The sequence below is a fragment of the Elgaria multicarinata genome, chromosome 19, assembly GCF_023053635.1.
Source record: "Elgaria multicarinata webbii isolate HBS135686 ecotype San Diego chromosome 19, rElgMul1.1.pri, whole genome shotgun sequence".
Taxonomy (NCBI): Eukaryota; Metazoa; Chordata; class Lepidosauria; order Squamata; family Anguidae; genus Elgaria; species Elgaria multicarinata.
Window position 1 is genome coordinate 15,693,905 of NC_086189.1, and position 27,160 is coordinate 15,721,064.

At 46.7% G+C, this 27,160-nt stretch overlaps 1 protein-coding gene across 2 annotated transcripts in view; it reads left to right on the forward strand.

Moving 5' to 3' along the window:
* Positions 1-27,160, forward strand: part of FUBP3 (far upstream element binding protein 3) — a 61,868-nt gene that overhangs the window by 14,961 nt on the left and 19,747 nt on the right. The window contains exons 3-13 of one of the 2 annotated variants that reach the window (XM_063144548.1): positions 9,843-9,893; positions 10,419-10,452; positions 12,382-12,431; positions 13,340-13,411; positions 14,254-14,311; positions 16,693-16,855; positions 18,612-18,710; positions 22,416-22,520; positions 22,769-22,871; positions 23,372-23,472; positions 24,549-24,690. In XM_063144548.1, the coding sequence (XP_063000618.1) occupies positions 9,843-9,893; positions 10,419-10,452; positions 12,382-12,431; positions 13,340-13,411; positions 14,254-14,311; positions 16,693-16,855; positions 18,612-18,710; positions 22,416-22,520; positions 22,769-22,871; positions 23,372-23,472; positions 24,549-24,690 (978 nt within the window). The remainder of the gene's footprint in view (positions 1-9,842; positions 9,894-10,418; positions 10,453-12,381; positions 12,432-13,339; positions 13,412-14,253; positions 14,312-16,692; positions 16,856-18,611; positions 18,711-22,415; positions 22,521-22,768; positions 22,872-23,371; positions 23,473-24,548; positions 24,691-27,160) is intronic. The other variant, XM_063144549.1, reaches the window with a different exon arrangement.

The window sequence follows — 27,160 nt, forward strand, 5'->3', positions numbered from 1 at the left end:
ACTACCGCTCTGGTCATCTGACCATTGTCCATGCTGGCTCGGGTTGTAGTTGAAAACGTCTGGGGTGGCCCAGGCTTGAGCAGTGAGGCAGGCTCTGGCAGCTAGGCTTTATTTAGAATATTTATTTATTTAGAATATTTATATACCGCTCCCCATTGAAAAATTTTGGAGCGGTGTACAAGATAAAATGAAAATAAAAACAGAACAAAACAGTTAAATCAAAATTTAAAAGAAGCAAAAGCAGATTCAAGGCTGCATATTAAGATTTAGATATACATTGGATAGACAAAACTGAGCTGAGCAATGTCTGGATGAGAAGGCGTGGAAAGACCTCCCATAGATGCAGTCAAGATGAGCCTGGGATGGGACTTCAGGTTTTAAGCCACATGGTTCTTGAACTGAGGCTGGGAGTAAACCTAGCATCCCTGAGAGCAGGTGTCAGCATAGCGGCTAAGAAGCTAACCTAAGACTGTGGAAATCCCTCGTTAAAATCGAACCTCTGCTCTGAAGTCACTAATTTGCTTAAGGCAAGCCACTCTGTCTCAGACCCTCCTTCTGCAATATGTTGGATCATACTGGGCAGCCTTACAGGGTTGTTGTAAGAATGGTTTCTCTCTGGGATTTATAGCCTGCCCTTCAACCAGATAGGCTTACAGAGATAAGAAATATGGGCTAACCTGCAACTATGTAAATAGCTGGTCCTAAAAGGGGGGGGGGTTATTATTATGTTTGTTTACTTTAGTGTAAATGTGCAAGGCCCTGATCCAGATAGGGACCACTGTGCACAGATGTGGGGGGGTTAAATCTTGCCATCTAGCTGCTCCCCCCTCCCCTAAATTTGTGCTGTCCATCCTGTGTGGGTGAAAGAAAGAGAGAAAACCTTCACTGGCACATTCAGTGTAAAATGTAGTTTAGCCCTAAGTCTGCCTCTGTCTATCTCTGGAGCTGCATTCACACATTCTTTAAACAAGGGGGTTCTTTCAATACCCCCCTGTTTTTTTTAGTCTTGTCTGATCCATTATGAGAGACACCCATAGGAAGACCCTACTTGGAACAGCGATGTGGGTTTTCTGGCGCCTTTTCAACTGGAAAGTTTTCCTGTTCCCGTGACTTCTTTTAGTTTTATTTTCTAAGTATGGCATGTTAGTTACGCAAGCTACGTAGGTACCAGAGAAGTCTTTTCCCATAGCCCGAAGTAGTTAAACTGAAATATTCCAAGGCGGTGGGGGAATCAAATGTGCGCCATATGCTTTAAATGTTATATTAAAATGCAATTAATCTTTACTAGAAAATGATTTCTAGTGGGATCAGTGGAGGCTGCTGGCTATAGTATCAGTCGGGCTGTGAATCAGCTCTGGGTTTCAGTCAGAACTCTAAAAGTGCTACCCAAGGTACTGCAGTCTAATCTTAAAAATGGTTTCAGCACCCTGGATAGCTTCTTTAGAGTTTGGACTGGTTTGGACTGAAACCCAGCGTGTATTCACCGCCCCACTGACTTCAGAGCCATTACCCTACACTGATTGGTGGTCTACTGAGGCATTACCACTCAATAGCAAACACTTCTCTTATATTATATTATTTATTGCATTTATATACCACTTTTCTGTAACCCACTAAGGCAGTTTCAGACATGGGTAATAAACACACGCACGTACAAAATGAAATATTAAAAATAACACAAATGGAGATTTGAAGGAGAGGGAAATGAAGGCAGTGGAAATAGTTGTGCTCATTTTAGCCGACCTGAAGAATTCCGTGTGCTAACTTATTCCTTAGGATAGGAATAAGTTCAACTGTTAATTAAATCCTTGATTTTTTAGGTTTGATCAATGTGTCCGTTTGGGCTGGCTCATTGCATTCTTTCATTGCGTGACCAGTTTTATGAAACATTGCGCGTCTCTAAGTGGGGAAAACAACATTTCTATGGGGGAAATATCCAGCCTATGGTGAGGCACGGTGAAATGATAGATTTGGGCAGCCGATAGCCTGGAAGGCAGGTAGGCCTTGTCCATAGGACACAATCCGCTAGGGAGTTCTGCACATTAAAATTCAGGGGAGCGATGCTTGAGCATGGCAAAATATCCGTCTATTTCCTGTGTGTCTTCAGGGTACAGCTCGGTTAAGGTAAATCCAGCAGGCAGATGGGAGGGCTATTTGAAGGGGAAATGGGGCTGATTTTATGCAGTATTTTTCCTTATTTTGCAGTAAAATGACTGCCGTTAAACTTAAATGGTGCTCGATAGATGTAAAATGGGCAGTGGGGGGGGCGTTAGAGCGTATGCATTGGCCCTGAAGTTCAGCCGCCCCTCCTCTCCTATTTCAGAGGCTGATGGGAAGTTTTCTGCCTGGGCTGTAAACGGCAGCTTGTGTCCAGCCCCCCCCCCCCCCCCCCAGGTTCGCCTCTCTATTAGGCGGACGCTTTCCAGAACAAAATGGGCTTTTTTGACAGTGAGTGGAGCGTTAGATTGTTTACTGCAAGCGTTGAGCTCCGTTTTCCTTTAAAAAGGAAAAAAAATCTGTCTTGCTGTCTCTCTGTGTTGTGGGTTTTATGTTGCACGGATATTGACAGAGGCCGGTAGATGGAGAATCCTGCCACAAGATCGCTCAAATAACTGCATGCAGCACCCTTAAGGCTGCCCCTGAGGCCCGGTTTACCTAAGGATGTGAATGAGGTGGTAGAGTCTTGAAGCGGAGGCCGGGCTGTACCACTTCAGGCGCCAGATGGGTGATTCACCTTTGAATGCGCCCCCTGTTTTAAAGAGAGACAGTGGCTCTGTTCAGACAACATGTTTCTCAACGGTGGGTTTAGAACGAGTTTTTAAGAAATGGATTGCCTGGTGGGAAAACTCCACCCCACAGTGGAGGGGTTTTTTTTGGAAAACACTCCATGCTGAATAACCACGCTGTGCAGAGAAGAGTTCCTGCACAACCATTGTGTTGTGTGGAGGGCTATGTGGAGTTTTCCGTTGCGTTGAGTGGACTTTTCCCACTGGCTTCAGCGTTCTCTGGAAAGAGTGGGGTGCCACTCTAGGAGAGCTTACAGGATGGTTTTTTGCAGCACTGGCTGATGGGATACCATCGGGAGGACCAGGGGAGGAGAGAGGGCGGAGGAACTGTCAATCAAACGTCACAATGAATTTTACTCAACTCCACAGTAGCCCATAGTCACTCAACGGTGGAGTTAAAACATGTTGTGTGGAGAGTTCCCCCAAAACTCAACTGTTGAGTGGAATCTTCCCACTACATTGACTAACGTGTTGTCTGAACTGAGCCAGAGAGAGAGATTCCCTGCAAGTATACAAGGGAAGGAGATTCTGGCCCAGCCTCACCCTTAATATGCTAATTTTCTTCTTGCTGTGATTTTACTACATGGGGAAGCTTTCAGAAGTCTGATTCTTCTACCACCTCACTTGTGTTAATTAATCCTTAAGAACATATTTGGGAGTAAATGCCTCTGACCAGGGACATGTCCAGGGATTGGGCTGTAAATGTGGATGTGCGAAGAGTAGCTTTAAAATGGGGTTGGATCAATTCCTGGAGGAGAAGGCTATCAAGGGCTACCAGCCCTGATGGTTGTGTGCTACCTCCAGTATCTGAAGCAGTAAGCCTGTGTGCACCAGTTGCTGTGGAACATGGGTGGGAGGGTGCTGTTGCACCATATCCTGCTTTGTCGGTCCCTGGTCAACAGCTGGTTGTCCCCTGTGTGAACAGAGCACTGGACTAAATGGTCCCTCGTTCTGGTCCAGAAGGGCTCTTCTGATGTGAGTATCTTGCTCATCGCATCATAAAGGTCTCGAGGAAGCAGGGGGCAGAAATGGTGTAAACCAAAGAGGAATATATGGAGTTCTCTGATGTCCTGGGTAAAGAGACGAGAAGTATTTGGGGTGATGCACACAGTTGCCTTTCTGCTAAGTTCCACTATCCTTATTTCCCCCACAGCAATAGATTTGTGTCAAATCTACTTTGCTCTCGGTCGCCCAGCTATAGCAACCTAGTTCCCTGTTCGATTCCACTATCTTCTACTAGATTTATTAGTAGCCAATAAGAACTCCTTCAACTGGTGGTGGAAACACGCAAAGGCGAATCCAGGAGTCAATAACGCAGCAGCCGTCCCCCCGTTTCTGAGACTGTCTGTAATAAAAAATATAGGTATTCGATCAATAACTTTGGGGCCTGTCTTGCTATGAAGCTATCGAAGGAGAACACAAATAGATTGACCCTCTTCGTCTGTGTTTATTTATCTGCGAGATGTGTTTATTAATCAAAGTCTTTACGTGTGTCCTTCTTTGTTCACATATTTATTGTGCGCCTCCGTTTCCCACTTTGACTCCTGGAGCGGTTGTTTCGTTTCGGGTCAGAAAGAATGCGCAGGCACCTGGGAGAGCGGTTTGGGAAAATGTATCTCATTGCCGTTTGGTCGATTTCCTCAGTCTTTGCCATCTCTGCCCCTCGGCAATACGGCGTAATTGAAATGGGCTTCAACCGGTGGTTAGAGCTGAATGGCCCATTTTTGTGTAATGTTCAGCTAGGGCTGCACTCACATGAACAAAGTAAGGTGTATTAGGTACTTCTGCAGAGAGCTGTGCGTGCGGAAGTGCCTTCTGATGTTTGCGCAGCGTCTTATGTGCAGGAAAAAAGCTTCCTTTTGGGCAGATCATGTTGAGTGAAGTCGTAACACAGCCCCTTCCTCAACCCTGGTATCTTACATAAGAATGTAAGAAGAGCCCTGCTGGATCAGACCGAGGGTCCATTATTATTATTATTATTATTTATTTATTTATTTATTTATTTATATAGCACCATCAATGTACATGGTGCTGTACAGAGTAAAACAATAAATAGCAAGACCCTGCCGCATAGGCTTACATTCTAATAAAATCATAATAAAACAATAAGGAGGGGAAGAGAGTGCACCAAACAGGCAGTATAAAAGTCAGAACAAAATCAAGTTTTAAAAGCTTTAGGAAAAAGAAAAGTTTTTAGCTGAGCTTTAAAAGCTGCGATTGAACTTGTAGTTCTCAAATGTTCTGGAAGAGCGTTCCAGGCGTAAGGGGCAGCGGAAGAAAATGGACGAAGCCGAGCAAGGGAAGTAGAGACCCTTGGGCAGGTGAGAGACATGGCATCAGAGGAGCGAAGAGCACGAGCGGGGCAATAGTGTGAGATGAGAGAGGAAAGATAGGAAGGAGCTAGACAGTGAAAAGCTTTGTAGGTCAACAGGAGAAGTTTATATTGGATTCTGAAGTGAATTGGAAGCCAATGGAGAGATTTCAGAAGTGGAGTAACATGGTCAGAGCGGCGAGCCAAGAAGATGACCTTAGCAGCAGAGTGGTGAACAGAAACCAACGGACTGATGTGAGAAGAAGGAAGGCCAGTGAGAAGAAGGTTGCAGTAGTCCAATCGAGAAATAACCAATGCATGAACAAGAGTCTTGGCAGAAGGGACAGACAAAAATGATCGAATCCTGGCAATATTATACAGGAAAAAACGACAGGATTTAGCTACTGCCTCAATATGAGGAATAAAGGAGAGCGAGGAATCAAATATAAAGCCAAGGCTACGAGCTTCCTTGACTGGAGTAAGCGTAACATCATTGACAGTAAGAGAGAATGAGAGATGAGGAGAAGGTTTAGGAGGAAAAACAAGCAATTCAGTCTTTGCCATATTAAGTTTCAAACGACGATGAAGCAACCAAGCTGAGATATCTGAAAGACATGCCGAGATACAATCGTGACCATCAGGAGAAAGATCCGGAGATGCCCAGCACTCTGTTCACACAGTGGCCAACCAGCTGTCAACCAGGGATCAACAAAGCACCCATGTTCCCCAACAGCTGGTGCACACAGGCTTATTGCCTCTGCTACTGGAGATAGCACACAACCATCAGTTGTGGAGAAGGCCATGGATAGCCTTCTCCTCCAGGAATTTATCCAACCCCCCGTTTTGTGAGAGGCATAAGGAGAAGGTATCAGAGGAAATCTACAGATTGTAGATTGCTGAATATGAGCCAACAGTGCGATATGGCTGCAAGAAAGGCCAATGCTATTTTGGGCTGCATTAATAGAAGTATAGCTTCCAAATCACGTGAGGTACTGGTTCCTCTATTCGGCCCTGGTTAGGCCTCATCTAGAGTATTGCGTCCAGTTCTGGGCTCCACAATTCAAGAAGGACGCAGACAAGCTGGAGTGTGTTCAGAGGAGGGCAACCAGGATGATCAGGGGTCTGGAAACAAAGCCCAATGAAGAGAGACTGAAAGAACTGGGCATGTTTAGCCTGGAGAAGAGAAGATTGAGGAGAGACATGATAGCACTCTTCAAATACTTAAAAGGTTGTCACACAGAGGAGGGCCAAGATCTCTTCTCGATCCTCCCAGAGTGCAGGACACGGAATAACGGGCTCAAGTTAAAGGAAGCCAGATTCCAGCTGGACATCAGGAAAAACTTCCTGACTGTTAGAGCAGTAAGACAATGGAACCAGCTACCTAGGGAGGTTGTGGGCTCTCCCACACTAGAGGCCTTCAAGAGGCAGCTGGACAAGCATCTGTCAGGGATGCTTTAGGGTGGATTCCTGCATTGAGCAGGGGGTTGGACTCGATGGCCTTGTAGGCCCCTTCCAACTCTGCTATTCTATGATTCTATGATTCTACAGAATAAGGATTTCGGTGGCACCTCTCCCTGCTGTTGCTGCCTACCAGGTCTTCTCCATTGGACATTCTGCAAATACGGAGACAATGGGACTGGTTCTAGTTATTTATATTTTGGAAAACTTCTCTCTCTCTCTCTCAAATGTAATGGTGTGAAGACATTATGAACATTGAGCGCCATCTTTTGTATGCTTGCTTGTTGATCAGTGGGCCTTACTCAACCACAGTAAGTGCATTGAGGATCAGGTCTGTGGTCTCTCTGCTTACCTTGTATACATTTAAGCTTTACTTGTTGTCACAGGCTGTACATCTTGAATTTCATGGTTGCTTGGCCCCACCGTTTATAACTCACCTCTCTGTACCTGTGTATCATTTGTATGCCAAACGAGGATAACACTTCACGCATTCGGTGAAGTAAACTCCTGTCCATGGAAACCTATGCCTCAACCATGCACCAGCTATGCGTATTCAAGAAAATGTTCAAAACCTGACCTTTTCAAAGGATTAATAGAAGGGTGTATGTGTGATTCATTTCAGGATGGTTGCTATTGAAGCCAGATGCTTGAATTTACTTAAGATATTCTTGTCCGCTCAACTGTCTTATGTTTTATCACAATGTTAAGAGGTAAAACCAAGTTGGGGGGGGGAAAACTTGGCTGTTTTCCTTCTGAATTGGAGTTGTGCTTGCAGGTTCTACAAATGCATTTATAACCAATTGGCACCTAAAATGTTTCAAACTGACTTGATTCAGGCATCTCGCCAAATTGTAGTTAGAACCAAACTCATGACTTAAGTTTCTAAAAGTACAACCGGCAAATCGTGGTTGTTTGCTTTTTTTCCTATTCTCTAAGCATCCTTCTCCGTAATGCAGCAGCCTCCAGAGCAGCCTTCCTCAACCTGGAGCGCTCCAGATGTGTTGGACTGCATCTCCCAGAATGACCCAGCCAGCAGCTGGCTGGGTCATTCTGGGAGATGCAGTCCAACACATCTGGAGCGCCCCAGGTTGAGGAAGGCTGCTCCAGAGTGTGACAGCCATAAGTACCATATTTCTTCGATTCTAAGACGCACTTTTCCCCCCATATAAACATCTCTAAAAACGGGGTGCGTCTTAGAATCGCGGGTGCGTTTATTATTTCTTAGAATCAAAGCTTTTTTTTCTGTTGGTGGCACTGAAATTAGTGTGCATCTTACAATCGATGGCGTCTTACAATCGAAGAAATGTGGTAACTATAGTTTGTCGATTCAGACATCCTGCCCAACCATGGCTTGCAAACCCATTTTAAATCTGTTAGATATGGAGCGGTAAACAAATATTGTAAATATTGATCCTGGCTGATTGCAATCGTTTTTTGTCTATTCATATTTTGGACCAAACCATAGTTAAACCTCCTTAGGAGCAGCGTTTGCATTTTTCCTGGATTGAGCCAGTTGTCCAGTTCAGACATCATGATAAACCATGGTTTAATGTAAGAGAACCAAGCCAGCGAGGAGGGAAGGCACCAAAAACTATGCAGACTAGAGGAGAGGGAACCCTCTTAAAGTGCCTGAACGCAAAAGCACTGCAGGTGGGAAAATTGTGGTGATGTTTATTCCAAGCTTTCAACATGCAGTGCTTTTGTGTTCAAGCACTTAAGAGGGTTCTCTCCGCCAGTCTGCGTGGTTAATGTGAGAGGAGCAAGCCGCAGCTAGCCTGGGACTCCCATTCTTCCCTCTCTACTCCTGTGACCATGTGGAGGAAATCTGAAGCTTTTATTTTAGTTCTTGATTAACCGCAGTTCGTAGTTTCAGTCAAACCTGACAAAGTGTGGTTAATCTTAAACATGGTTGTTTGGAACAAGCCAGGTTTACTCTTGCAATTTCATTCAAACCTGACATTGACATTGTCATTGAAAATGACATTGACATTGACCCTTTTCAGATGATATGCTAAGCTACAGTGGGTAAGCATTCTGAGTTAAACAGTGAGCCTGTTCAGAAGATACCTTAAACCACGGTGGTTAAGCCAAAAAGCCAGGCTGTGTTCAGAAGACACCTTAAACCACGGCTTTAACCACAGTAAATAAGTTTTTTTGCTTTATTCACTTTTTTTAAAAAAACATTTTATACCGCCCAATAGGCGAAGCTCACAAAAATTAAAACCATAATAAAACCAACAGGTTAAAAGCACAAATACAAAAAATAGAGTATAAAAAGCACAACCAGGATAAAACCACGCAACAGAATTGATATAAGATTAAAATACAAACTTAGAACAGTAAAACTTAAATTTAAGTTAACATTAAGTGTTAAAATACTGAGAGAATAAAAAGGTCTTCAGCTGGCGACGAAAAGAGTACAGTGTAGGCACCAGGCAGACCTCTCTAGGGAGCTCATTCCACAACTGGGGTGCCACAGCAGAGAAAGCCCTCCTCCTAGTAGCCACCTGTGGTTAAAGCCGTGGTTCAAGGTGTCTTCTGAACACAGCCTGGCTTTCTGGCTTAACCACCATGGTTAAAGCCATGGTTCAAGGTGTCTTCTGAAGACAGCCTGGCTTTCTGGCTTAACCACTGTGGTTAAAGCCATTGTTTAAGGTGTCTTCTGAACAGAGCTACTATGGCTTAGCATCTCATGTGAACCATAACTTAGTCTGCTGTGTGAAATATTGTGTGAAACATAACCATGGTAGCTACAGAACCACAGTGTAAACATTTGCTGCAAAAGGGTTAGTGGTCTAACCATGGCTTAGTGTGTTGGCTGAACAGGCCCATTGTGTGGTTAATCTTAACCATGGTCGTTCGGAACAAGCCAAGATCACTCTGTGTCGGAACCCTAACTAGAGTTCGTTGGGTTTGGACGAAATTACAAGCTACGGTTGGTCAAATTAAGGCTCAAGGGGAGCATGTAACCCTGAGGTTTGATTCCCCTCCCGACAATTCATGGTTTCACATGACATCTGAACCAGTTCGATGTGTCTGCTCTAGTAGAACGTAGTCTAGGGGAGAAGTTTTGCGTGGGGTTTTCCTGTAGCTTTGCCCCACCCCACCCCACCCCACCCCACCCCATTTTTAATTACATCCTTTTTATGGGAGAGATGAATGCAGCCCGGGGGAAGATACTACCTGGCAATCTCGCATAGCTCAGCCGCTCTTACTGAGTAGAAATGTGATAACACATACAACTTGGTGATGGAAAGGTTCTTTAACAGCCCCTATTCCTTTAACAGGTCTCCGTGTAAGTTGGCTCCATGGAGCACAGATAAGAGAGAACCAGAGAAGTATGTTACAAGCTCTCTCTCTCTCTCTCTCCTCTCTCTCTCTCTCTCAATGCTTTTGATTTAGACTAAATCTCCCCCAAATCTGTGTTTGGCTTCTCCTTTTTGTTTTTCATGTATACCAATCCGCTTGATCTTTTTAGATATAGATATATAGATAAATATTGGGTTTAATTTGGGAAGGCTGCTGGTGTGTGGGTGTGTGGGGGGAGGAATTACTTTCCTAGGGATTTGGGGGCCAGGCGGGATTCTCTCCCATGCTTCTCAGCATGAGAGTGAGGTGGATCAATTTCCTATCCTGTGTTCAGCTGGACACTTCACTTCTAGGCTGTTGATCAAGAAATCCCCTCCTGTTTTCGTCCCATGTAACGCATTCATTTCAGCCACTGAACCCAAATTGCTGTTTTTGCTATGCCTCTCTTTTTTTCCCCCTCGATGAAAATGGTAAGAACTCTTTTCTATAGAGATGAAGTTAGTTTATCCGTGCTAATGCTTTGATTTTTCTCCTTTCTCTCTTCTCTGCCACAGTAGGTAACCAGTTAGGGGCCCTGGTACATCAAAGGTAAGCAGTGGGTTATGTTTTATTATTTATTGATCACTTCTAATTGTTTATTGATCTGCCATCTGTACTGGAGTGTTAGGAAGTCAGAGGTTGAGGACGTGGCGAAACGGCGTAGGCTCAATTTCTGACTCCGCGTCGCAGGCTGAGGCGCTTTGCTTATGCTTCCAGAGATTTTAGACATCTCTCGAGGAAAGAGGTGAGGGCTGTATGTGGGTGCTAGCAACGCACGAGGGAAGGCCTGTATTGAATTAAACTTGTGTCTCGGGCCGGGATCTTTGGAGCTACTTCAGGCTGCCAGATGAAATGTTTCTTTTAAACATAGAACAGCAGGGTTCCTGTGCCATATCATGAGCTGCTTTTAAAAGCTGGATTCAAAAGCAGGCCGCCGGGTGGTGCGTGCTCAGGCATCATAAGCCCCAAACCGCCTTGGATCCATCCAGTGTGGCTGGTTGGAGCCAAGACTTGGTTTTGGCATTGGGACAGGAACTTTGTGTAACTGCAGTGATCGGCATTAATCCCCCCCCCACCCTATTTTTCTTGCTCTGAAACCCTTGCTATATCTACTCATCAGACCTAATAGCATTTATAGAGCGTGCCTAAAGTGTTCCAGCCACTGCATGTTAGCTCTGTAATAGCTGCCACAAGATGTGGTCGATAGTTTAGAGCAGGGATGGGGGACTTCAGGCTTAGGGGCCCAAACCTGGCCCTGCCCCCTTTCCTTAGCCCCGCCCGGCCCCTTTTCCCCACACTTCCAGTCATTTGGTGGTCTCCCTGCTTTTGTGCAGGTTTTTCCCCATTCTGAAAAGTTTAAAATGCCAATTGGAAGCCCTTGAACCCAGGGCCTTCGAGATTCCTGAGCCTTCCTAGGATGAAGGTGGGAAGAACGGTGGAGGTGATCTTCTTGGAATCGTAGAATAGTAGAGTTGGAAGGGGCCTATAAGGCCATCGAGTCCAACGCCTTGCTCAATGCAGGAATCCACCCTAAAGCATCCCTGACAGATGGTTGTCCAGCTGCCTCTTGAAGACCTCTAGTGTGGGAGAGCCCACCACCTCCCTAGGTCATGGGTTCCATTGTCGTACTGCTCTAACAGTCAGGACGTTTTTCCTGATGTCCATCCGGAATCTGGCTTCCTGTAACTTGAGCCCATTATTCTGTGTCCTGTTCTCTGGGAGGATCGAGAGGCGATCTTCACCTCCTCATGCTCCAATCTCCTGTGCTTTTGCTAGATAGGCTGTTTTAGCTCACCTCGCAAGCCTCGGAAGGAGGCTCAGATTAACTCATATCCAGCCCACTCCCATTTTCCTCCCCTCCCTGCCCACCAGCATGCACCCTTTCCTTAGGCTGTTGAGTCAGACCTCAGAGTCCTCCTTCCAAGATCGGACACTTCCCCAGGGACCATAGCCTTGTTGGGTCAACCAAAGTCCATCTAGATGAGCGTCCCACTTCCTCACCTCCTAACAGAAGTGCTCTTGTTCTAGGTTCCAGCCAGCCATGTCCTCCTGTAGGGTACCATTACGCTTTAATGGGCTTAAGTAAGCCATTCCATTCTCCTTCACTTCAACTGATACCTCTTGGGGAACTTTCCTTCTCAGCGAAGGCATGTCCCAGATCCAGCCCACAGACTTTCTTGACCTACAGCTGGAGCCACCTGCAGCATTGCTTGAAGCTTACTTCAGTCCTTAAAAAACGCATTTTTAATACATTAACGTAAAGCTAGGATTCTTTGGGGAAATTATGACAGGCTGATTATTCAGTGTGCAGCACAGCCATGCCAGTGCTGCTTCCAAACCATTGAGCTACTTTCTACTTCAGTTCCTGAGAACTCAAAACTAATTTTTTTGAAATGTAACGCTCCGTGACTGTTGATATTATGGGTAAGAGAAGAATTTATCTCCGTTGTAACGAGCCTTCCTGTCTCTTCTCTTCAGGGCAGTAATAACCGAAGAATTCAAAGTGCCTGACAAAATGGTTGGATTCAGTAAGTATTCCGGTTGAGGTGATTTTTCTCTCTCTCTCTCTTTGCTGCATTTGGGGCCTCTAAAACGCTCATTCCGTTGAAGACTAATTTGTATTATGATAGGTAGCGGTCTGCGGAACGGCGCAGGTTCTGTTCATGCTGTTGAGAACGTGGCAATTTCGAGGGAAATGCTTTTTCCTGTGAACTTTAAAATCAATTGAAGATAATTTAGTTACTTCCTGATTGCTACAGCGACCTGCAGTTAAAGATCTAGATGGCAAACTTTCGGAAAATTGCAGGCAGGGGGGCGGGGAGCTGTAGGTGGTAGAGGATGCACCATTGAAGAGGCATTTAAAGTGAGGGCTTGGAGCTTGGGGCTGGAACCCATGATTTTCATGCTCAGAGTTGCAGTTTCAGTCCTCACCGCCTCCAGTTTTAAAAGGCGGCAGGGGTGGGCGCAACCCTGTTGGTTCATGCCGAAGGTCCATCTCATCCAACATTTTGATTCATACCGTGGCCAAAGTAGATGCCTCTCGAATGCCCACAAGCAGGACTTGAAGGTGTACAAAATGATGCACGGTGTGGATCTCCCACCCATCAGCCTCATGGGATGACCCCATTGGGTTCTAGCCTTTTGAGAGAGGGAGAAAAGTGTCTCCCTATCCGCTATCAACATTGCGTAGCAGAAGGCGTTACAAAAAGCAGAACGCGTCAAAGAACAGAATAAGAACCCTGCTGGGTCGGTCCAAGGGTCCATCTAGTCAACCAACTGTTGACCAGAGACCTATAAGCAGGACACGGTGCAATAGCACCCTCCCACCCACGTTCCCCAGCAGCTCATACACATAGGCTTCCTGTGCAGGACATGCTCTGTTCTAGTATGTTAGCAGCAGCAGTTAAATGGAGACCAATTCTGGATTTTCTTTCAGTTATCGGCAGGGGTGGCGAGCAAATCTCCCGGATTCAGGCAGAGTCAGGGTGCAAAATTCAGATCGCGCCAGGTAAGGCTATTCTCTCTCCCCCAGCCCCCTTCCTCCCGCCCACCCCCATTTCCAGTAAAGCACAACACACATCTGCAAGGCTACAGGTAGGGTGGGCGTGGGCTGCAATTCCACCCAAGTCTAGCACAAGCCCAGGTTGTAATCATGGATGATATTAATTGGTAAAGAATGGAGGATGATATAATAAGAATTGATGATGTTAATATAATAAGAATCGATGGCAGTATAATAAGAATCGATTATGATTGAAAAGAATGGATGACGTTAATAATGATGATATGAGACTGGAGGCAGAATGGAGCTTCTGGAGAATTTCTCCTCAGAAGTCCAGCCTTATGGTTGCCAAGATAGCCTTGAAAAGACCCACGCTAAGCCACGGTGGTTCAAGCATTTTGAGCTAAACGTTACGGCTTAGCGTGCCGCGTCAGCCGTGACTTAGTGCGACCTGCGAACCATTCCTAACCATGGTGGCGACAGGACCACGGTTTAAACACGCTCACTACCTAGCAGCCTAACCATGGTTTAGTGTGTGGTCTGAACAGGCCCAAAGTGGCTGAAGCCAGTGACGTGCTGGTTAAGATTTTTGGCCCGGGGTGGGGGTGGGGGGGAGGTCTCAGTGCCCTGCCCTGCATAATTCTTTGCCCCCTCCCCCGTGACCAGCGAAAGCAGAATGAAGAGCTTTATATGCTGCGTGTGGAATTCAGGTTGCGGAATTCATTCTGTCGAGTTCTCCTTTAGGGCGGTTTTCACGCAGCCCTGGCTACAGATCCAGGTGGAGGCTGGTATGCTCTGAGAATTATGGGATGCCCAGTATCTTTTCTTTCTCGGCTTTATCTTTGCAGACGGCGGTGGGATGGCCGAGCGACCCTGCGTGCTCACCGGCACGCCAGAGAGCATTGAGTGAGTTTTTTAAATACATCTGTATTGTTTGCTTTTACTCTCGTCCCTCTTTCCTCTTTCTGTTTATTTTTCCTCTTGTCCCCTTCTCTCAGTTGCTGCTACGAATGAGCGATGACCCTTTGCCAGCTGTATACTTGGCACACTCCAAACTTCTAATTTTTTTTTAGCCTGCTCTTGAAGTCTTCTATTCTATGACTTTAGACACATTTTGCCTTTTTATTGGAGTCCATCCAACTCTTATATAGTTGGATAGCCAGGCTATCTGAAGGAACACCTCCTCCCATATGTACCTGCCCGGACCCTAAGGTCATCCTCAGGGGTCCTTCTCCGTGAGCCCCTGCCAAAGGAAGCGAGGCAGGTGGCTACCAGGAGCAGGGCCTTCTCTGCTGTGGCACCCCGGCTGTGGAATGAGCTCCCTAAGGAGGTTCGCTTGGCATCTACATTATATGCTTTTAGACGCCAGGTGAAGACCTTTTTATTCTCCCAGAGTTTTAACAGTCTATAAATAAATTTTAACTTGTAATTTTGCATTGCTGCTGTTTTTATCTGGTTGAGCTTTTATATTGTATTTTATATTATGGTTTTGTACTGTTGTTTTATACTTTGAATGTTTTTAATTTTTGTGAACCGCCCAGAGAGCTCCGGCTATTGGGCGGTATAGAAATGTAATAAATAAATAAATAAATAAATAAATTCCAGTTGGCAACAGAAGTGTGCAAACAAGACATGTGAAGGGAGGCTTCCTTTTCCAAAGGTTTAGAACTACCTTTTTAGGTTGGGCTGTAGTAGCTCTGTTACTTTCACCAGACTTTCTTTTTTAACCCCGTCTGGATGAACAGCAGATCAAGCAGGCCTTTCTCCAGCCTTCTCCCACCAAAATGCATTTGAGGAGGGCGGGTGCATTCCAGCCAGTCTAAGCAAGGATCATTGCGGTAAATCTGCTTCTCTGTGGTATAGTCCCACCAAAGGAAAGTGTCTTGGTTGGGGCAGGACTAGTTAGGAAAACCTGCGAAGAAATAGGCTTAGAGGTGAGCGTTGCGTTTTGCCGTCATCTTCTTCCGTCTCAAAGTCGGGGAGACGTATTTATTTATTTATTAAATTTATATACTGCCCCGTAACCGAAGCTCTCTGGGCGGTTTACAAAAGCTAAGAAACAGTGGACGTTTTAAAAAAAAAGTGTACAAAATTTAAAACCATCAAAAAGATATAAAAACAACAGTATAAAACAGTATCCATTTTAAACAATTCCGGGGTCCATTAAGCAAAGAAACAAACTCGGCATGTGTTGTTAAACGCTGTTAAATGCCGAAAAGGTAACAATTCTCCGAAAAGATAACAATTCTCCGCTGTGGCACCCCGGTTGTGGAACGAGCTCCCCAGAGAGGTCCGCCTGGCGCCTACACTGTACTCCTTTCGTCGCCAGCTGAAGACCTTTTTATTCACTCAGTATTTTAACACTTAATTTTAACTTAAATTTAAATTATACTGTTTTAACTCTGTATTTTAACCTTATATCAATTTTGCTGCGTGGTTTTATCCTGGTTGTGCTTTTTATACTGTACTTTGTATTTGTGTTTTTAACCTGTTGGTTGTTTTATGATGGTTTTAATTTTTGTGAACCGCCCAGAGAGCTTCGGCTATTGGGCGGTATAAAAATGTAATAAATAAATAAAATAAATAAATAAATTTTGAGTAGAGTCTCTGTAACACCTCCTGAGGTATTCACTCAGTCCTTGCTACTTTTTCAGGCTGCTTATGGTTAATGTTGCATCGAGATGGACATAAAATGGGACTCAAATAACTTGGTCCTTATGATATCAATGTGGTTGGGAAGCCTTTACAGTGTAACCTGGGTTAGCTTAATTTAGGCATAGAGGAGAAAACAACTTAACTATATCAATTATATCAATTTTGCTGCGTGGTTTTATCCTGGTTGTGCTTTTTATACTGTATTTTGTATTTGTGCTTTTAACCTGTTGGTTGTTTTATGATGGTTTTAATTTTTGTGAACTGCCCAGAGAGCTTCGGCTATTGGGCGGTATAGAAATGTAATAAATAAATAAATAAATAAATGTTGGCGCCAGGCGAGCCTCATCGGGGAGATCGTTCCAGAATTGGGGGGCCACCACCGAAAAGGCCCTCTCCCTTGTATTTGAGAGGGAGCTTGATCTAGAACGTGGAGTTGCCGCCGTGCCTGCCGGTTATTTTCTCCTTTCTGTTTCCTTTCTCCTTTTTTTCCCCCCCTCCTGCCTCCCCCTCCCCAAATTTCCTTCATTCTAGTGACACTTCTCTCCCCATCCCCAACCAGATGTGAAACGTATGCGATCTAATAGCTGTTTGCCTCGAGGAATTATTTCGTTCTCTGTTTCTCCCCGATCCAGACAAGCGAAGCGGCTTTTGGGGCAGATTGTGGACCGCTGCCGGAACGGGCCCGGCTTCCACAATGACGTGGACGGCAGCAGCACAATTCAAGAGCTTCTCATCCCCGCGTCTAAAGTGGGCCTCGTCATCGGCAAAGGCGGAGAAACAATAAAACAGCTTCAGGTGGGCGAAATGCCGTTTCTCTCTCCCCGGTTGTCTCGCCCGATGGATGCCAGGGACCACATTTTGTCGGGGGAGCTGCACTGCTATGGGTCAATCCTGGCCAGCTTTGCTGACTTGCTCTCGGGCATCTTACTCGCCTAGAATTATTATTATTATTATTTATATAGCACCATCAGTGCACATGGTGCTGTACAGAGTAAAACAATAAAATAGCAAAACCCTGCCGCATGGGCTTACATTCTAATAAAATCATAATAAAACAATAAGAAGGGGAAGAGAATGCACCAAACAGGCACAGGGTAGGGTAAAACTGACAGTGTGAAAGTAAGGTCAAAATCAAGTTCTAAAAGCTTTAGACAAAAGAAAGGTTTTCAGCTGAGCTTTAAAAACCTGTGATTGAACTTGTGGTTCGCAAATGTTCTGGAAGAGAGTTCCAGGCATAAGGGGCAGTGGAAGAAAACGGACGAAGCTGAGCAAGAGAAGTCGAGGCCCTTGGATGGGTGAGAAACATGGCATTTGAGGAGCGAAGAGCATGAGTGGGGCAATGGTGTGAGATGAGAGAGGAGAGATAGGAAGGAGCTAGACAGTGAAAAGCTTTGTAGGTCAACAGGAGAAGTTTATATTGGACTCTGAGGTGACTTGGAAGCCAATGAAGCGATTTCAGAAGTGGAGTAACATGGGCAGAGCGGTGAGCCAAGAAGTGAAAATAATTGCCCTGCTTCAAATGAGTGAAGAGGTCCACCGAGTCCAGTCGCTTGCGCGGCCGGGGAATTAACGGGGATGTTAGTCCAACTCGTTTGGAAGGCGCCGGGTTGGAGGGAGCTTAGTTCTTCCCGTAGGACAGGGGTGTTGGACATCTGTCAGCCGGGATGTGTGTGCGAATTCAACTTCGGTTTTGTGGTGGGTGGGGGGCAAACGCAAAAGGATGCAGGGCTGACAGTGCTAAAAGATACCAGCATCTGCCCGCTGAAAGCTCTGACTGGCAGTAATGAAACCTTGGGAGAGGCGTTCCCAAGAGGAACTGGCACGAAAGCTGGGAACCAGTGTCGGGTAGCGGTTAGTGTGTCGGACTGGGAATCGGGAGATCTGGGTTCTAGTCCCCCCCCCCTCGGCCATGGAAACCCACTGGGTGACTTTGGGCCACTCACAGCCTCTCAGCCCAGCCTACCTCACAGGGCTGTTGTTGCGAGGATAGAAGCGGAGAGGAGGGGGAGTATTATGTACGCTGCTTTGGGTTCCTTAGAGGAAAAAAGGTGAGATATAAATGCAATAATAATAGGAAAAGGGGGCGGGGCTATCCAGGAAACCCTGGAGGGCTAGATGTAAACCCAACCCACCCCCCAGGGCCTGAATTTCTGCATCCCTGTCTTAGGAAGTGCAATTCCCTGCCCCGTGCCCATTTCATTGGACAGTCTGCCTTTCCATGGAATCGCTGCAGCGTTTCCGGAGGGTCCCTCTTCATGGGTCAAAGGACATGCCAAATGCAGCACAAACGCTTTCCATACAGAGTGAAACGGCAAAGGGACGAGGGGGCCCCCCTTCCTTGATAGCTTTTTCACTTTAATTTCGCAATCGCTTGCCTGCCTGAAACGCTTAAACGTTTCAACGACCCAAGCTTATACAGGCTCCTGTTGCTTCCTCCTTTTCCCCCCTTCTTTTCTATTTTCGTAACGTTCTGCCCGTTTCGGCATTCCATTTATTTTGTGCGTGCGTGTGTGTGTGTGTTTTGTCCATTGTCTGCGTGGTGCGTCTGCAGGAACGAACAGGCGTGAAAATGATTATGATCCAAGATGGCCCTTTACCGACTGGAGCGGATAAACCTCTTCGGATTACCGGAGATGCTTTTAAAGTACAGGTGTGTATCAAAGAGGATTTGCAGTCATGCTGATACATTTTTAGAAGGATTTGGAATAATGGCACAGTGGGTGCCCGTATGAGTTGTAGTGGACGTGGGGGGGGGGACACACCTCAGGTCTAAGGTCCCCCCAATTGAGTCTGACCAAGTAAAAACCAGAAAAGCATGCAAATCCTTGCGTTCTGAAAAAGCAAAGCTCAGTGCTTTGTGAGACAATATTATTTATTTGAAGACGGTTCGGAAGCTGCAGCTCGTGCAAAATGCAGCGGCCAGATTGATTTCGGGAACCAGAAGGTTTGACCATATAACACCTGCTCTGGTCCGCTTGCACTGGCTGCCTGTATGTTTCCGAGCCCAATTCAAGGTGCTGGTGTTGACCTATAAAGCCTTACACGGCTTGGGACCACAATACCTGACGGAACGCCTCTCCCGACGTGAATATACCCGGTCACTACATTCAACATGTAAGGTCCTTCTCCAGGTGCCTACTCCGAGAGAGGCTCGGTGTGTGGCAACGAGGGACAGGGCCTTTTCGGTGGTGGCCCCGAGGCTATGGAATGATCTCCCTGACGAGGCTCGCCTGGCGCCAACGCTGCTATCTTTCCGGCACCAGGTTAAGACTTTCCTCTTTGCCCAGGCATATGGCGGCACATCTTAATCACCCACATGTTTGGTTTTTTAACGGTTTTTAATGTTTTATGTGTGTATGTTCTGTGTTTTAGAATTTAAAATTTTGTATACTTGTTTTTATCTCAATTTTAGAATTCCTGTAAACCGCCCAGAGAGCCCTAGCTATGAGAGCGGTATATAAGTGCAATAAATAAATAAATAAATAAATATTTAAAATATTTATATCCCTCCCTATATCACTAAGGTCTCAGGGCAGCGTACAATAGAAGGAGGACCGACATGCTCTAGTATTTATTTTGATTTATTGCATTTGGATACCACCCCATAGCCAAAGCCCTCAGGGTGGGGTGGGGGGTTTACATAAGATTAAAACACTTAAAAACATTAAAAACCTCAAAAACGTGCATTTAAAACCGCTATAACAACTTTAAAAAAAACTATGAGCCTAAAAAACCAGGATACCTGAGAGAGCGCCTTCTCCCCTACCAACCTGCCTGGTCACTGAGGTCATCCGAGGGCCTACTCCTGGTGGTTCCACATAGATCCATCCTCCGATTGGAGTCCACCAGGGAAGAGCCTTCAGCGTGGTGGCCCCGCTCCTATGGAATTCCCTGCCTCTAGAGGTCAGGCAGGCTCCAACTTCGTACTCCTTTCAGCGCCTCCTGAAAACATCTTTATTCCAGGAAGCCTTTCCTTCATGTCCAGCCATGAGTCACTGTATTTGCTTCTTTTAAAATCTGTTCTAAGTTTTTTTCTTCTGTTTTGATTTCCATTTTATCTTGTGCACCGCTCCGAAATTTTCAACAGGGAGCAGTATACAAATGTTGTAAATAAATAAATAAAAACCAGACCCAGGCTCATTACATATTGCTTAAACGCCTGGGAGAAGAGAAAGGTCTTGATGTGGGGCCGAAAAGATAACAGTGTTGGCAGCAGGCGGTCCTCGTCAGGGAGATGGTTCCAGGTAGGGGGCCACCACAGAGAAGGCCCTTTACCTTGTTGCCTTCCTCCAAGCTTCCCTCTGTGAGTAGGCACCCGTAGGAAGGTTCAAATCTCCACTCGGCCAGCCACCGTCATCACTCAGCCTAACAGCCTCACACAATGGTTGTAAGGATAAAAACGGAGAACTTCTGCTTGGAACAGCAGGGTATGCGGATGCAATTAATAAGCAAGAGGACATAGAATCATAGAATAGCAGAGTTGGAAGGGGCCTACAAGGCCATCGAGTCCAACCCCCTGCTCAATGCAGGAATCCACCTTAAAGCATCCCCGACAGATGCTTGTCCAGCTGCCTCTTGAAGGCCTCTAGTGTAGGAGAGCCCACCACCTCCCTAGATCATTGGTTCCATTGTCGTACTGCTCTAACAGTCAGGAAGTTTTTCCTGATGTCCAGCCAGAATCTGGCTTCCTTTAACTTGAGTCCATTATTCTGTGTCCTGTACTCTGAGATGATGGAGAAGAGATCCTGGCCCTCCTCTGTGTGACAACCTTTTAAGTCTTTGAAGAGTGCTATCATGTCTCCCCTCAATCTTCTCTTCTCCAGGCTAAACATGCCCAGTTCTTTCCGTCTCTCTTCATAGGGCTTTGTTTCCAGACCCCTGATCATCCTGGTCGCCCTCCTCTGAACATGAGGAGTGGCGGCTCAGTTTGGCTACAGTGCCAGTATTTGCTGGGTGCTCCTTGCACTTTGGCTGGTGTGGGACTTCCTCAGCTTCAGCAAGTGTTGATTCCAGTGTGGAATAACATTCCCCAAAGAGGGAGAAGCTCATATCTGAAAGTGGGTTCAGGGGAAGCAGCAGCTGTAAACAAGGTGTTTCTTCCTCTGCTGTTTTTTTTTAAATTTATTTCTTTCCTCGGAGTGGTGGACAAGGAGAAACACATCCGTTTATGTCCTCTGTTTGCCCAGGGACACAAAGTCACTTGTGTATGCACCCCTGTGTAGCCACTTCAACTCTTACCAGCACAGCCTCCAGGGCAAAAAAGATTCCACTCCTTGACTGCGTGACTTTAGACAAGGTCATCGAGGTCAGGATGGTTCATATTCTGAACTCCTTTTTTTTCTAAAGAGGAAATAGGAATCTTGGTCCAAGGGAACCCTAATTGGCAGCCATGTTGGTCACCAGTACATCTGGGGTGAGCATATTACCCCACCATTAAAATCACTCCACTGGCTGCCAATTAGTTTCCGGGCAAAGTACAAAGTGTTGGTCGTTACCTTTAAAGCCCTACATGGTTTGGGTCCAGGTTACCTGCGGGATCGCCTTCTCCCGTACAGTCCCCCACACACACTCAGGTCCTCTGGGGTGAACTTTCTTCAGTCAGCTAAAACTAGGCTGACATCAGTTTCCCAGAGGACCTTTTCTTCTGTCGCCCCCGGATTGTGGAACGGCCTGCCGGAGGAGATTCGTAAAATTAACTCTGTGATTTTTAAGGCAGCTTTAAAGACTAGCCTTTTCCGTCAGGCCTACCCAGATCAATGTGAAATCAAGAATTTTTAAGATGTGTTGATTCCTGTACTAATGTTGTTCCCCGCCTCGATCCAAAAGGAGAGGCGGGTAAGAAATATTATTATTATTATTATTATTATTATTATTATTATTACTATTATTATTATTATATGCAAAGCATATCTGCATCGAGAAACATTCTGCAAACTCGCACGGTCTGCATAAACTGGTGTGGATGGGGAAATACTATAATGAACGGGGCAATACCAATAATGATGGGGCAATACCAAAAATGAGCTCAGGTGGTGAGTGCCGGCAGAACCGGAGATAAAAGGGCACCCCTGGAAAGCAAGAAGGGCTGATACCAGCATGCAAGGGTTCCAGAACTACAGGAACATCTAGAAATACCCCAAACATGGGTGGGGGGAACCAAAAGCCCAGCCCTAAGAGAACTCGGTATGTTCAGAAGCCGTAGGATGTTGAATAGCTGTTGGAAAACAGAAGGAGGGATTGCCCTGTTTGAAAGGACACTCCTGCTAGGAGGTGAGAATCCTTTGCAGCGTTTTCCTGCAGTCCGACTTGTTTTGCTACTCCTATAACCCCGTTTTCCTCCTCCTGAATTCTGTAGCAAGCCAGAGAGATGGTCTTGGAGATCATCCGAGAGAAAGACCAGGCGGACTTCCGAGGCGTGCGCAATGACTTCACTTCCAGAATGGGAGGAGGCAGCATAGAGGTGTGTGGCTTTCTTGCGCCCGCCTTTGCTGGTGGAGAGACGGGCGGTGGTCGGGGAGGAAACGGGCCGTCCCTTTTCCCCAGAACTCTCCTTGCGGAGCTCTTAGGCGGCTGAGCGACGCCTTTTGCTCCGAAGCGGCTGCTTTTGGAATGAAAAATGGGCCCTATTAACGCCTGGGGGATGTGTGTGGTGAAAGGGGGAGCCTTTCCCGTCGTATCCCGTCTCACGGCTTGCTCCTCGCCCGGCAGGTGTCTGTGCCCAGGTTTGCTGTGGGAATCGTAATAGGAAGAAACGGAGAAATGATTAAAAAGATCCAAAACGACGCTGGTGTTAGGATTCAGTTTAAACCAGGTTTGTAGACCTTAATACAATTAATTCGTTACATTTCTGCATCGCCCAGTAGCCCAAAACTCTTCTGGGCAGTTCGCAACAGTTAGCAGTTAAAGCAAAAGTTTTGTTTTCTGTTGTACAGCCTTTAATCGACAACTGTTTCCTGTCTCGCATTAACCTATGAAGCTGCTTTATGTGGCATCCGCCCATTGGTGCACGTGGCTCAGTATTGCCTAGGGTGGGCACAGTTGGCGCCGTGAGAGAGTGTCGTTGGAACGCTCACAAAATGGCGGCCGTGATGGCCATGGCTGGTCTAAGCGCCGTACTTTTCAGTGCTCATTTCTTCTGTGGCTATCCAGATACGTGTGGGTGGTCCTGTGCGTTGGATCCTAGAGTTGGTTATGACCCGGGCCTCTTCAATTCTTTGCTGTTGCCCTGGAGGCCTTTTCCTGGTGTGGGCCTCTCTGCCTTTTCCCCTCCATTTGCAATTAATTTCGGCTCTGCTTCCTCTTGCTCCGCAGATGATGGGATTAGTCCGGAAAGAGTCGCGCAGGTCATGGGACTTCCAGACCGGTGTCAACATGCAGCTCACATAATCAGTGAACTCATTGTCACGGCGCAGGTAAGCCGGGTGGCCTCCATTGAGGCAATTAACCGGGGAGGTGGAACGTAGGGTCCTTCAGGTATTGATGATAAACTACGACTGCTCACACCATCCCTCAACATGGTCCGGGCTGACTGTGGCTGATGGGAATTGGAGTCCAACAGCATCGGGAGCAGTCACAGCTTCCCCAACGCTGCTGAATGACTTTGAGTGCCGCAGGGGCAAGGCCCAGCACTGACCTTCAAGTGCATCGCTGGGAAATCTGGCTGTTTCGGGGCTCGCCAGGGTTCCGCAATGCGTTTGCGAGCCGAGGGTGTTCCCCCGCACCTGGGGACTTCTTCTGAAAACCTTTTGGGGGGTTGTTGCCAGCAAATTGCAGAGATAGAGATTTGCGCGAATCACAGGCGCGATTTGCGCAAATTTTAAAAAACACCGCCGGGAAGGCTGAGTTGGGCCTGGGACTGGAAGACTGACCGAAATGGGGGAGGGGGGGGATGAGCTGCTGGAAGGTCGCCGAGTTCCAATCCACAATCTTCTGGGGCCGCATACGCTGCTGAAGTTCGATAATGCCAGAGGAAAAACAGTTAGCAGTGTGCCGGTGAATTTCAGTAGCGAGTAACTACTGTGGCCCCCAGAATGCCAAATGTAGCTTTAAAACCGGGGGGGGGGGGGGGGGGAGAAGAGACCTTGTTTTTTTAGCTAAATTTGGCCTTTTTCAGCTACTGTTGCAGTTTGCTGCTTTAATTTGGCAGCAAATTCTGTGGCACCAGGGAGACACACTTCACGCCGGGGGGTGCTGTGCTTTGCCCACCTCTGTTTTCAAGTAAAATTAGCGCTCCGCCTGGAGGAAGCCAGGCTTTGGAAGCCAGGCCCACCATGATCACAGAAGGCCGGTGGCCTCATTGCCCGTTATACAGACGGGGGACTTGGAGACGCAGAGTTAGAGGCTGCGTCGAGGTTATCTGTGGAGTCCCTGACGTTGAAGCAGGCCTTGATTTCAAGTGTCGGTACTACGGACCTCCGCCGATGCGGCACGTGGCAAGTCCCTGGGAGCTGTGCCCGTGTTGACGGGCTGCCCTGTTCTTCCCTTCAAGGAGCGTGACGGATTTGGAAGCCTTGCTGTGGCCCGGGGAAGAGGCCGCGGCCGCGGAGACTGGAGCGTTGGCACCCCAGGGGGCATGCAGGAAATCACCTACACAGTGCCGGCGGACAAATGCGGCCTTGTCATTGGCAAAGGTGAGCGTCTTGGGGATTTGGAGCGCCTCCCTTTGCGCTTGAAAGGGAAGGGTTCTTGAGCCGTGGCTGGTTTATTTATTCATTTATTTATTTATTACATTTATATACCGCCCCACAGCCGAAGCTCTCTGGGTGGTTCACAAAAGTTAAAACAGTAAACATTAAAAGAAGTAAACGAAATTTAAAAACCGTCAGAAACATAAAAACAACAGTATAAAAACAACGGCATCCATTTAAAAACAACAGTTCTGGGGTCCGTTAGAAAACAAACTTAGCGTTGTTAAATGCTGTTAAATGCCTCTGAGAAGAGAAAAGTCTTGACCTGGCGCTGAAAAGATAACAATGTTGGTGCCAGGCGAGCCTCATCGGGGAGATCATTCCACAGTCGGGGGGCCACCACTGAAAAGACCCTCTCCCTTGTTGCCATCCTCCAAGCTTCCCTCAGAGTAGGCACTTGGAGGAGGACCTTAGATGTTGAGCGCAATGTACGGGTAGGTTCATGTCAGGAGAGGCGTTCTGTCAGGTATTGTGGTCCCAAGCCGTGTAAGGCTTCATAGGTTAAAACCAGCACCTTGAATTGGGCTCGGAAACGTATAGGCAGCCAATGCAAGCGGGCCAGAATCGGTGTTATATGCTCAAACCTCCCTGTTCCAGCTATCAATCTGGCCGCTGCATTTTGAATTGTGGGCGGCGTTTCTGCCTTGTCTGATCTATGGCGTTCCCCCAGTGTTTCAGTAATTGACCACTCCAGGGCTGCGTTGTCTGGTGGAAACAGGCAAACAGGCAAATCACCTGTGTTGCAGAAGCGTACACGAAGCCTACACAACATGGAGCCTTTTCGGTATCGGACCCCAAACCATCTTACTCACTTCTTTGGAAAACACACCCGGCTCCCGTATTAATGGGGTTAAGGCTCTGCCGTTTTAGCAGGCGTTTGGGGACAGCATTTTATTACATTTTTATCCCACCCTTCAAAAAAGCTGACGGCGGCATACGTGTCAGCCACCCTTTTAGCCTCACGACAAACTTGCGAGGTAGGCTGGGTCATGAGTGAGAGCGAACCAACTTGGGAGCATTCGCAGATAGGTGGTATATATTAAAATTCAGTATTTATTTGTTTACCATATTCTTACCCTGCTCTTCCACGGAAAAAAAGTCTCACAGAGTGGCTTATAAAGAATAATAACGAGACAATCCCTGTCTTCAAGCTTACAATCTAAAAAGTCATGGCACAAAAGGAAAAGGGATAGGGAGAGAGGAGGAAATAGCAAAACTCAGGCACCAGTTTTTTATTTATTCATAAGAACACAAGAAGAGCCCTGCTGGATCAGACCGAGGATCCATCTAGTCCAGCACTCTGTTCACACAGTGGCCAGCCAGCCGTCGGCCAGGGACCAACAAAGCAGGACGTGGTGCAACAGCACCCTCCCACCCATGAGCCCCGGCAACTGGTGCACACAGGCTTACTGCCTCTGCTACTGGAGATAGCCCATAGCCATCAGGACTAGTAGCCATGGATAGCTGCCTCCTCCAGGAATTTATCTAACCCCCTTTTAAAGCCATCCACATTGGTGGCCATCAGCACATCTTGTGGCAGTGAGTTCCATAGTTTACTCATTTCATTTCTATACCACCCAATAGGCACAGCTCTCTGGGAGGTTCACAAAAATTAAAACCATGAAGTGTACCGTGAACTACAGGATGAGAGCTTAAAGCCACGATACAAAAGTACAACCAGAATAAAACCGAGTAGCAATGCAGAGACGTAAAGTTCAGATTTAAAACCGCCGCTCCAATGTTCTTATAGCTGTTCTTTCTGTTAGGGCAGGATGAAGCAGACTGGCTACAACCGGGCATCAGATGGGACCAGGTTTCTCTCCCACTTGCCATGATATTTTTTCCCTGTGAGACAGAGGGTGCAACCTTACCGGGCTCTTTGGTGGTTCTGTAGCCTTGATAGTCAATTGATAAGTGTTGCCATTCGTTCATGGACACTGATTCACATTCCCTCCCCTAAGGAAATTTTTACAATACGGGAATTCCAACTACTAAAAGTTCAAACCACTTTAGCACAAAGAGGTTGGCTCTCTGATGTACTCGGAGACGACAGCGCTGAGTTTTCCTAGTTTACCCAGTTCCGTGGAGCGGATAGGTTTTCTCATTTGCAGAAGACAAGCTGGAGTGTGTTCAGAGGAGGGCAACCAGGGTGATCAGGGGTCTGGAAACAAAGCCCTATGAAGAGACCGAAAGAACTGGGCATGTTTAGCCTGGAGAAGAGAAGATGGAGGGGAGACATGATAGCACTCTTCAAATATTTAAAAGGTTGTCGCACAGAGGAGGGCCAGGACCTCTTCTCGATCCTCCCAGTGTGCAGGGCACAGAATAACGGGCTCAAGTTAAAGGAAGCCAGATTCTGGCTGGACATGAGGAAAAACTTCCTGACTGTTAGAGCAGTACGACAATGGAACCA